The following is a 12,347-nucleotide window of genomic DNA, read 5'->3' on the forward strand; positions in this document are numbered from 1 at the left end:
CACTCTCCCAATCATTGCCCCCTCACTCCACCGATCACCACCCCCTCCCTCTCCCGATCACTGCCCCCTCCCCCCTCTCCCGATCATTGCCCCCCTCCCTCTCCCGATCACTGCCCCCTCCCTCTCCCGATCACTGACCCCCCCTCGCGATCACTGCCCCCTCCTCTCGCGATCACTGCCCCCCCCTCCCGATCACTGCCCCCCCCTCTCCCGATCACTGCCCGCCCCTCCCGATCATTGCCCCCCCTCTCCCGATCACTGCCCCCCCCCTCCCGATCACTGCCCGCCCCTCCCGATCACTGCCCCCTCCCCCTCCCGATCACTGCCCCTCCCTCTCGCGATCACTACCCCCTCCCTCTCCCGATCACTGCCCGCCCCTCCCGATCACTACCCCCCCTCTCCCGATCACTGCCCTCCCTCTCCCGATCACTGCCCCCCCACCTCCCGATCACTGCCCGTCCCTCCCGATCACTGCCCCCTCCCCCTCCCGATCACTGCCCCTCCCTCTTGCGATCACTGCCCCCTCCCTCTCCCAATCACTGCCCGCCCCTCCCGATCACTGCCCCCCCCCTCTCCCGATCACTGCCCCCCCTCTCCCGATCATTGCCCCCCCCTCCCGATCACTGCCTTCCCCCTCTCCCGATCACTTCCCCCCCCTCTCCCGATCACTGCCCCCCCCCACTGATCACTGCCCCCCTCCCTCTCCCGATCACTGCCTCCCCCTCTCCCGATCACTATCCCCCCCGATCACTGCCCCCCCTCTCCCGATCACTGCCCCCCCCGATCCCTGCCTCCCCCGCTCCCGATCACTACTCCACCCAATCACTGCCCCCCCCTCTCCCGATCACTACCCCCCCGATCACTGCCCCCCCTTTCCCGATCACTGCCTCCCCCCACCGATCACTGCCCCCCCTCCCTCTCCCGATCACTGACCCCTCCCTCTCCCGATCAGTGCCCCTCCCTCTCCCGATCACTGCCCCCTCCCTCTCCCGATCACTGCTCCCTCCCTCACCCGATCACTGCCCCTCCCTCTCCCGATCACTGCCCCCTCCCTCTCCCGATCACTGCTCCCTCCCTCACCCGATCACTGCCCCTCCCTCACCCGATCACTGCCCCTCCCTCTCCCGATCATTGCCCCCTCCCTCACCCGATCACTGCCCCTCCCTCACCCAATCACTGCCCCTCCCTCACCCGATCACTGCCCCTCCCTCACCTGATCACTGCCCCTCCCTCACCCGATCACTGCCCCCTCCCTCTTCCGATCACTGCTCCCCCCTTCCTCCTGATTACTGCACCCCTCCTCTCCCGATCACTGCGCCCCCCCCCCCCCCGCCCCCTTCTCCCAGGACTTACCCGAGGGCCACTACCCACGATGCAGCTGCCTGAAATTGAAATGATATTTTTCTGGCCATCTGCCTGGGGTCGCCCAGTGGGAGTCTGCAGCTTGCCAGTCCCATTTAAATGAGGCCCGAGGCACATTATCGGTCCCTGCACCCAGCGCGCACAAACCAATTTCTGGGCTGTACTTTTTTCTGGCGCACAGCTGTGTTAATTTGTATAATTTGTATCGCTGTAAAAACATTATCAGAAAACAAAAACGTCTAGTGTGCTAATCTTATTAAACATAATTGTCAAATTTCCTTTTGACAGGCTCAGTCTACAGGTGACCATTTCTATCACTGATAAACTGGAAGATACGATTGACGGATTGATGATTGCACAATCTGGAGAGCTCTTTGCCGTTGTTCCAGCCCCTCTTGCTCTGACTAATACAAATGAAGGCTTCCTGTTCAAGAGATCAGTTAAAGCTGTGCTGCTAGCACCAGACCCTTCTGTAAACAATGTTGTTTATGAAGCTGTCATCATTGAAGTGGCTACCACTGAAACCCGCATTGCTGTAAAGCTGTCGCCTCGATGCCACACGGATCTTGCTTTCCACAAGGGAAGCTGTCACCGTGTAGAGATTCAGTTCCAATTAGACCGGCTTCCCTTTTGCTTCAGGCATCAAGCTGTGGACATGCTTCCAAACGAGCAGATTATTTTTCCAGACATCGTCACCTGTTCCATTCCTCACTTTCCTGAAGCTATTCTAACTGGAAACCAAAAGCAAAATGCTGCTGTCGCCTTCATTGCTGGACAGACCTTTGGAGAAAAAATTGTCCCCCCTCTTCTAATTTACGGTCCTTTTGGGACTGGAAAAACCTTTACCTTGGCAACAGCAGCATTGGAAATAGTGAAGCAACCAGGCACTAGATTGCTGCTATGCACTGAGACTAACAGGTGAGTAGTACAATGTTTGTTATTATCTGTTTCCAACAGGAAAATACGGCAATTCTTCCATTAATGAAACATTTAATGAAACAGCACATAATATTTCTGAATGAACACCAAGCTCACAATTATTGTTATTTTCAAAGTCTTGGCTGGCGATATTTCGCACAGTGAAAATAACAATGTGCACGTGAAATATCAACTAAACACCTTCAATCATCACTTCGTTAAAAGCATTGTCCAAAGCTTATACAGTCTATACAATCTCTTTCACTTCACATTGTTCTTACTATTATTCCGGATAAACAACTAATAGGAATTAGAATACCTCTCCCATTCCTCAAATTCCAATGTAAGACAGTCAATGCCAACCACAGGCAACTCTCGGTTATCCGGGTCCCTCGGGGATTGGGCTATGCTGGGTAAACGATTTCTCCGTTAGAGCGAGTTGACATTGTAAAGTTATACTTTAATGAATAAATACTGTGCAATCAGCTACTAACAGTAACAAGGCAGTTAAGTATGGACATTACCAGCATGCATGCAGGTGGCTTCAAGGAGGAGATTGTCTAGCTCCGGGGCTCCAGAGCGTGATGCCTTCCCAGGCCTAAAGGACTCCGAATGCACTGGCCCGATGCCTTCCCTGGCCGAAAGGACTCCGAACGCACCGGCCCGATGCCTTCCCTGGCCGAAAGGACTCTGAACGCACCGGCCCGATGCCTTCCCTGGCCGAAAGGACTCTGAACGCACCGGCCCGATGCCTTCCCGGGCCGAAAGGACTCCGACGTCAGCGGCTGCAGCAGTGCACACACACACGGAATTTGAAATGCCATTACAACGGTTTCTTGTTGCATCCGTGTGCGGATAATCGAGAGTTGCCTGTATTTATTTTCATCCGGCCTCCAATTTTGTTCTCAATGGTGCGACAGGGAGAGATGTAGAATTATGTCCTGCCCTCCATTGTTCGTGCTAGATATCTGGCGTCAACATTCTTAATGTGAAAGTTATTCTAGAACAAAAGTTCTTAGATTGGATATCATTTATTGGGTAAGGCAGTAATCAAAATCATTAAATCACATTATTATAAGTTTCCAAAACTAATTTTTTTTAACAGAGGAAAATATTCTCGAATTTTCAACAGGAAACTAATGTCTGCTTCAGGAATGATCTACCCAGACCAAATAATATTTAAAGAATACTGAGCTAAGAATCTAACAAGGTTTTATGATTAAGATAATTCTGGAATGACCAACAAGGGGTAGATTTTCTTGCTTTTGTGCTTGGCATTAAACATCACCAGGATGCAGCACAAAGATAAGTGTACAGGTATCTCCCTTTATAATATTTAGGGTTGCCAAACAGTTCTGTACAATACAGCTTAATTGTAAATTCTTCTGAAGCCCAGCATGGATAATGAGTGATTTCTGAATGATCTGTGGTTTTGCAATGTAGGATGGATGGTTTATGTGCAGAGACTAATGTTCCCGCTAAGGTGTGCTGTCACATAGCTGTGCATCAATCAGGAGGTCCCACACAGGCCGCTAACAAGCTGCTGCTGGGAGATATCACGTGGCAAATTTAAAGGGACCGCGCATGGAAATAAAATTAGAGGGAACATTGGTAGAGAGAGACTCTAGTTTATTAGGGCATTGCTCATGAGCAGTGAGTGTACAAAGTACTTTTTGCAAATGGGGTATAAGTATGAAAAGAAGCTCACGAATCTTAATATTTACAAATTCAAACTCTTATCAGTTGATAGAAAATTGTGTTCCGATTGGGTAAAATAATATAAATAAATCTGGAGCAAAAAGATTTATTTGTCGAATGGGTTGACTGAAAAGTCAATCAACCAATATCACATCGCAAACAGTTGACAACTGATTGCTATTAGATACCTCTCCCCGGTGTGAATCTGCTGGTGTACCAGCAGGGCGGATGACTAAGGGACTCCCTTCCCACACATGGAGCAGGTGAATGGCCTCACCTCAGTGTGAGCACACTGGTGTATCACCAGGGTGGATGACTGAATGAATCCCTTCCCACACACGGAGCAGATGAATGGCCTCTCCCCAGTGTGAACTCGCTGGTGTATGTCATGTATGTACCTTTGGGATCACTAGCCACTGGATGGCATCACTGTTGGAGGCCATTGGGCTGCACGCATGTGTGTGCAGCCCAAGTATAAAAGGCCAGCCATTTTGTATATTAGCCTCTTTGGGCCTTAATAAAACAGAGCCAAGATCATATCTCTTGGAGTTAAACAGTACTCAGTCTAACAGTTATTGCAGACATAAGATTTGGCGATGAGGGTGGGATACTAAGGCTGGGAGCCCAGGCTGAGTCCAGTCAATGCAAAGTTGTGCACATACACCAAAGAACTCATAACGGTGATTGGCAGTGCCACAATTAAAGTGTCGTATGATGGTGCGGTTCACGAGTTACCACTATGGATTGTCCCAGGCAATGGTCCAACGCTGTTCGGCAGGAACTGGCTTGAAAATATCAGATGCGATTGGAACGACATCAAGGCATTGTCGTCGGAGAAAGATACATGTGCCCAAGTACTGAGCAAGTTCCCCTCGCTGTTCGAACCAGGCATCGGCAATTTCATGGGAGCCAAGGTGCAGATCCACGTGGACTCGGATGCAAGACCCATTCATCATAAAGCTCGGGCAGTTCTGTACATGATGAGGAAGAAGGTCGAAATCGAAGTGGACAGATTCCGGCGTGAAGGGATCATATCACCGGTTGAATTTAATGAATGGGCTAGCCCCACTGTTCCTGTGCTGAAAAGTGATGGCACAGTCAGAATCTGTGGAGACTACAAGGCTACACTCAACAGGGCTTTAAAACAGGATCAGTATCTGTTACCGAAGGCTGATGACTTGTTTGCAACGCTAGCCGGGAGGAAAACATTCATCAAACTTTTCTTGACGTCGGGCTACATGACATAGGAGTTGGTCGAGACGTCGAAGAGACTTACGTGCATTAACACGCATAAAGGACTGTTTATTTATCACAGGTGCCCTTTTGGAATTTGCGCTGCTGCAGCAATATTTCAGAGGAACATGGAGAGTCTACTGAAATCCGTTCACAGAACCATCGTGTTCTAAGGTGACATCCTGATCACAGGTCGTGACTCCAAGGAACATCTGAACAACCTGGAAAAAGTTCTACATCGTCTGGACAAAGTGGGACTCAGACTGAAATGCTCGAAGTGCGTCTTCATGGCACAAGAGATCGAATTGCTGGGGAGGAAAATTGCTGCTGATGGCATCAGGCCCACGGACGTGGAAACCAAGGCCATAAAGAAATCACCCAAGCCGCAGAATGTAATGGGGCTGCGATGTTCCTGGGTCTACTGAACTACTTTGGAAACTTCCGACTAAATTGAGCATCTTATTAGAACCACTGCACATGCTGCTAACAAAAGGCGATAACTGGATGTGGGGTGCGTCTCAAGACAGAGCTTTTGAGAAAGCCACTAATCTGTTTTGCTCTAACAAGCTGCTGGTATATTATGACCCAAAATTAACACAATAATAAGGAAGGACATTAGCTTGGATTATGTGGAATCTGTATGGGTGGAGCTGCGGAATACCAAAGGGCAGTAAATGCTAGTGGGAGTTGTGTACAGACCACCAAACAGTAGTAGTGAAGTTGGGGACAGCATCAAACAAGAAATTAGGGATGCATGCAATAAAGGTACAGCAGTTATTATGCGTGACATTAATCTACATATAGATTGGACTAACCAAACTGGAGCAATACAGTGGAGGAGGATTTCCTGGAGTGTATTAGGGATGGTTTTCTAGACAAATATGTCGAGGAACCAACTAGAGGGCTGGCCATCCTAGACTGGGTGATATGTAATGAGAAAGGACGAATTAGCAATCTTGTTGTGCGAGGCCCCTTGGGGAAGAGTGATCATAATATGGTAGAATTCTTTATTAAGATGGAGAGTGACACAGTTAATTCAGAGACTAGGGTCCTTAACTTAAGGAAAGGTAACTTTGATGGTATGAGACGTGAATTGGCTAGAATAGACTGGCAAATGATACTTAAAGGGTTGGCGGTGGATAGGCAATGGCAAACATTTAAAGATCACAAGGATGAACTTCAATAATTGTACATCCCTGTCTGGAGTAAAAATAAAATGGGGAAGGTGGCTCAACCGTGGCTAACAAGGGAAATTAAGGATAGTGTTAAATCCAAGGAAGAGGCATATAAATTGGCCAGAAAAAGCAGCAAACCTGAGTACTGGGAGAAATTTAGAATTCATCAGAGGAGGACAAAGGGTTTAATTAGGAGGGGGAAAATAGAGTATAGGAGGAAGCTTGCCGGGAACATAAAAACTGACTGCAAAAGCTTCTATAGATATGTGAAGAGAAAAAGAATAGTGAAGACAAACGTCAGATTTAGGTGAATTTATAATGGGGAACAAAGAATTGGCAGACCAGTTGAACAAATACTTTGGTTCTGTCTTCACGAAGGAAGACACAAATAACCTTCCGGAAATACTAGGGGACCGAGGGTCTAATGAGAAGGAGGAACTGAAGGAAATCGTTATTAGGCGGGAAATTGTGTTAGGGAAATTGATGGGATTGAAGGCTGATAAATCCCCGGGGCCTGATAGTCTGCATCCCAGAGTACTTAAGGAAGTGGCCCGAGAAATAGTGGATGCATTGGTGATCATTTTCCAACAGTCTATCAACTCTGGATCAGTTCCTATGGACTGGAGGGTAGCTAATGTAACACCACTTTTTAAGAAAGGCGGGAGAGAGAAAACGGGGAATTATAGATATGTGAAGAAAAAAAGATTAGGTTAGCCTGACATAAGTAGTGGGGAAAATGTTGGAATCAATTATTAAAGATGAAATAGCAGCACATTTGGAAAGCAGTGACAGGATCGGTCCAAGACAGCATGGATTTGTGAAAGGGAAATTGTGCTTGACAAATCTTCTGGAATTTTTTAAGGATGTGATTAGTAGAGTGGACAAGGGAGAACCAGTGGATGTGGTGTATTTGGCTTTCAAAAGGCTTTGACAAGGTCCCACACAAGAGATTGGTGTGCAAAATTAAAGCACATGGTATTGGGGGCAATATACTGATGTAGACAGAGAACTGTTTGGCAGACAGGAAGCAGAGAATCGGGATAAATGGGTTCTTCTCAGAATGGCAGGCAGCGACTAGTGGGGTGCCGCAGGGCTCAGTGCTGGGACCCCAGCTATTTACAATACACATTAATGATTTAGATGAAGGAATTGAGTGTAATATCTCCAAGTTTGCAGATGACACTAAGTTGGGTGGCAGTGTGAGCTGTGAGGAGGACGCTAAGGGGCTGCAGGGTGACTTGAACAGGTGAGATGAGTGGGCAAATACATGGCAGATGCAGTATAATGTGGATAAATGTGAGGTTATTCACTTTGTGGGCAAAAACACTAAGGCAGATAATTATCTGAATGGCGGCAGATTGGGAAAAGGGGAGGTGCAACGTGACCTGAGTGTCATGGTACATCAGTCATTGAAAGTTGGCATGCAGGTTCAGCAGACGGTGAAGAGGCAAATGGTATGTTGGCCTTCATAGCTTGAGGATTTGAGTATAAGAGCAGGGAGGTCTTAATGTAGTTGTACAGGGTCTTGGTGAGGCTTCACCTGGAATATTGTGTTCAGTTTTGGTCTCCTAATCTGAGGAAGGACATTCTTGCTATTGAGGGAGTGCAGCGAAGGTTCATCAGACTGATTCCCGGGATGGCAGGACTGACATATGAGGAGAGACTGGATCGACTGGGCTGTATTCACTGGAGTTTAGAAGGATGAGAGGGGATCTCATAAAAACATACAAAATTCTGACGGGACTGGACAGGTTAGATGCAGGAAGAATGTTCCCGATGTTGGGGAAGTCCAGAACCAGAGGACACAGTCTAAGGATAAGGGGTAAGCCATTTAGGACTGAGATGAGGAGAAACTTCTTCACTCAGAGAGTTGTTAACCTGTGGAATTCTCTACCGCAGATAGTTATTGATGCCAGTTCATTGGATATATTCAAGAAGGAGTTAGAAATGTCCCGTATGGATAAAGGGATCAAGGGGTATGGAGAGAAAGCAGGAAAGGGGTACTGAGGGAATGATCAGCCATGATCTTATTGAATGGTGATGTAGGCTCGAAGGGCCGAATGGCCTACTCCTGCACCTATTTTCTATGTTTCTATGGGCCCAAGTTTCCACACGATAAAAAACGGGCGCCCCTCCAAGCTGGGCGCCCGTTTTTCGCGCCTAAAACGGCGCTGGAAAAAAAACGCGTGATTCTGGAGCGCTTTGCAGCTCCTTGTCTGCTTGGCGCGGCGCCCAGGGGGGCAGAGCCTACACTCGCGCCGATTTTGTAAGTGGGAGGGGGCGGGTACTATTTAAATTAGTTATTTTCCTGCCGGCAACGCTGCGCGTGCGCGTTGGAGCGTTCGCACATGCTCAGTGTGAAGGAAACATTGGCACTCGGCCATTTTTATAGTTCTTTGTAGCTGTTTAATTTTTGAACATTTTTTAATAAAAGCACATTGCCATCAGCACATCAGCACTAAGGCTTCCTGCAGCCTTCTCACTGTCTCTTTCCCCCCCCCGCCGCGGGAAGAACGGGCGCCTCCTTCCCACCCCCCCGCGGGAAGAACGGGCGTCTCCTCCCCCCCCCGCGGGAAGAACGGGCGCCTCCTCCCTCCCCCCGCGGGAAGAACGGGCGCCTCCCCCCCCCCCCGCAGGAAGAACGGGCGCCTCCTCCCTCCCCCCGCGGGAAGAACGGGCGCCTCCTCCCCCCCCCCGCGGGAAGAACGGGCGCCTCCTCCCCCCCCCCCCGCGGGAAGAACGGGCGCCTCCTCCCCCCCCCCCCCGCGGGAAGAACGGGCGCCTCCTCCTCCCCCCCCCGCGGGAAGAACGGGCGTCTCCTCCCCCACCCCCGTGGGAAGAACGGGCGCCTCCTCCCCTCCCCCGCGGGAAGAACGGGCGCCTCCTCCCCTCCCCCGCGGGAAGAACGGGCGCCTCCCCCCCCCCCCCGCGGGAAGAACGGGCGCCTCCTCCCCACCCGCGGGAACGAACGGCTGTCTCCTCCTCCCTCCCCCGCCCCCCGCTCAGCGGCAACGAACGGCTGCAGAATTCTCCCTGGCTGAAGCACTTTCACACAGATAGGAAGATGGTTTATTTAATCTTTTCTTTGCTTATAAATGTTTATTCAGGTTGGATTTATTTGTATAATATTTGTAGAAGTATAAATAAGGATTTATTGTCGAATTTAATGACTTCCCTTCCCCCCACCTTCCCCCCCACCTCGTTCTGGGCGCCTAATTTGTAACCTGTGCCTGATTTTTTAATGTGTAGAACAGGTTTTTTCAGTTCTACAAAAATCTTCACTTGCTCCATTCTAAGTTAGTTTGAAGTACGTTTTCACTGTGGAAACTTTGAAATCAGGCGTCAGTGGCCGGACACGCCCCCTTTTGAAGAAAAAATTCTGTTCCAAAGTGAAACTGTTCTACCTGACTAGAACTGCAGAAAAAAAAATGTGGAGAATTGCGATTTCTAAGATAGTCCGTTCTCCACCAGTTGCTCCTAAAAATCAGGCGCAAATCATGTGGAAACTTGGGCCCTATGTTTCTATGTTTAGTATTGGCCTGTGATGCTTCGTCAAATGGAATTGGTTGCGTACTCCAACAAGCTAATGAGTTGGGTAAACTTCAACCAGTCGCGTATGCTTCAAAAAGTTTGTCGAAAGCGAAAAGAGCCTACAGCATGAAAGAGAAAGAAGCACTAGCCTGTGTGTATGGGGTTAAAAAGATACATCAGTACCTGTTTGGTCTTCAGTTTGAACTGGAGACAGATCACAAGTCGCTCATTTCACTGTTCTCTGAAAACAAAGGTATCAATAACAATGCTTCATCCCGCATCCAGAGGCAGGCACTGACATTATCCGCTTATGATTTTGTCATTTGCCATAGACCTGGCACTGAGAATTGTGCCGATGCTTTGAGCCCTCTGCCGTTGCCCACATCAGAGGTGGAAACACCACAACTGCTGGACTTATTGTTAGTTATGGATGATTGTGAGAGTGAAGGAACCCCTGTCACGGCTCAACAAGTTAATCCTGGACCAGCCAGGACCCGATTTTATCGGTGGTGAAGAGTTGCATCCTCAAAGGTGATTGGTCTGCCATACCAAGCAAATATGCGAGGAGACCAAACCTTACGTTCGTCGCAAAGATGAACTGTGTATTCAGTCAGATTGTATACTGTGGGGCAATCGTGTTGTTATGCCCAAGAAAGGGAGAGAGAAATTTGTACGTGAACTACATAGCACACATCCTGGCATTGTAATGATGAAAGCTATCGGCAGATCTCATGTATGGGGAATTGACTCTGAGCTGGAATCATGTGTGCATCAGTGCAACACTTGCATGCAGCTCAGCAAAGCACCAGTGGAATTGCCGCTGAGTCTGTGGTCGTGGCCGTCCAAACCATGGTCCAGGATGCTCATCGAATTTGCAGGTCTCTTCCTGGGGAAGATGTTTTTAGTTGTGGTGGATGCATATTCGAAGAGTGTATAATCATGTCATCCAGCACATCCACAGCTACCATTGAGAATATCAGTGTCATGTTCGTGACACTTGGTCTGCCTGACATCGTTGTTTGCGACAACGGATCGTGCTTCACCAGTCAGGAGTTTCAACAGTTCATGAAACTCAATGGTATCAAACATGTAAGGTCAGCACCGTTCAAACCTGCATCCAATGGTCAAGCAAATGTGCTGTCCAAATCATAAAGCAGAGTATGAAGCGAGTAACCCAAGGGTCACTGCAGACCCGCCTGTCATGCATAATTCTTAGTTACAGGACAAGACCACACATGCTTACCGGGGTCTCGCCTGCTAAACTAATGATGAAGAGAAGTCTTAAGACCAAGCTATCTATTGTATATGCTGAATTGAATAATCATGTTGAATATAGAAGACAAAGTCAGCAAGGGTATCATGCAGCTGTGTCACGCGATATTTCTGCAAATGATCCTGTATATGTTCTGAATTATGGTCAGAGTCCCAAGTGGATCTCTGATGCTGTCATGGCCAAGGAGGGCAACAGAGTATTTATTGTCAAGCTCAAAAATGGGAAAACATGCAGGAAACATATGGATCAGACAAAGCTGTGGCACACAGACAATCGACGACCAACCAACCTACCCCCAGTCATCAGAGGACTCAGTGGTCATCAGTGAATCGAAACTTTCAATCACTGACATGTTCAATGAAGATGGATTTTCAATCCCTGACATGGCCATTGCCATTCCCACCAGGTCAATCACGCAGCCACCAGTCACAACAGACTTTGAACACTCACCCAAGGCTGGTTTTGAACTGAGACGGTCAACCCGGGAGTGTAAAACACAGGACCGTCTCAATTTGTAAAAGACTTAATATCTCAGAGGGGGGTATTGTCATGTATGTACCTTTGGGATCACTAGCAACTAGATGGCGTCACTGTTGGAGGCCATTGGGCTGCAAGCACGTGTGTGCAGCCCAAGTATAAAAGGCCAGCCATTTTGTAGATTAGTCTCTTTGGGCCTTAATAAAACAGCCAAGGTCATACCTCTTGGAGTTAAACAGTACTCAATCTAACAGTTATTGCATACACAACAGTATACCAGCAGGGAGGATGAATGAGTGAATCATTTCCCGCAGTGAGAGCAGGAGAGGCGAGAGTTTGGGGCCCAGAAGAGGCGAGGGCCCAGGGGCAGCATGGGCCAGCCCACACTGCGATATGTGTGTGCACTACGTCCATGCAGCAGAGCTGGTCTCCAGTTGTCTTGGTTAATCCTTGCCACTGGACCAAGACCTAACTCTGTCAAGCCCGTGTGGTGGCTGGTATGCAACGGTCACCACACGTTAAAAAAATCCACACACAGGCATCTTCCATCCTTCAAGATGTAGTTCGGGACCTGGAATATTCGGTCCTTCATTGAAAAATCTGTGAACTCATCCCTTTTCTGCATGGAAGCAAGTCATCCTCATTTTGAGGGACTGTCTATGATGATTAGACACCTGCTA

The 12,347-nt window shown here is 48.6% G+C and overlaps 1 protein-coding gene across 7 annotated transcripts in view; it reads left to right on the top strand.

Annotated features, from left to right (window-relative positions):
• helz2a (helicase with zinc finger 2a) overlaps window positions 1-12,347 on the top strand; it is a 223,040-nt gene that overhangs the window by 112,254 nt on the left and 98,439 nt on the right. For all 7 annotated transcript variants that reach the window (XM_070895983.1, XM_070895982.1, XM_070895988.1 and 4 more), the window contains one exon: window positions 1,651-2,280. In XM_070895983.1, the coding sequence (XP_070752084.1) occupies window positions 1,651-2,280 (630 nt within the window). The remainder of the gene's footprint in view (window positions 1-1,650; window positions 2,281-12,347) is intronic.

The sequence above is a fragment of the Pristiophorus japonicus genome, chromosome 12 (assembly GCF_044704955.1).
Source record: "Pristiophorus japonicus isolate sPriJap1 chromosome 12, sPriJap1.hap1, whole genome shotgun sequence".
NCBI lineage: Eukaryota > Metazoa > Chordata > Chondrichthyes > Pristiophoridae > Pristiophorus > Pristiophorus japonicus.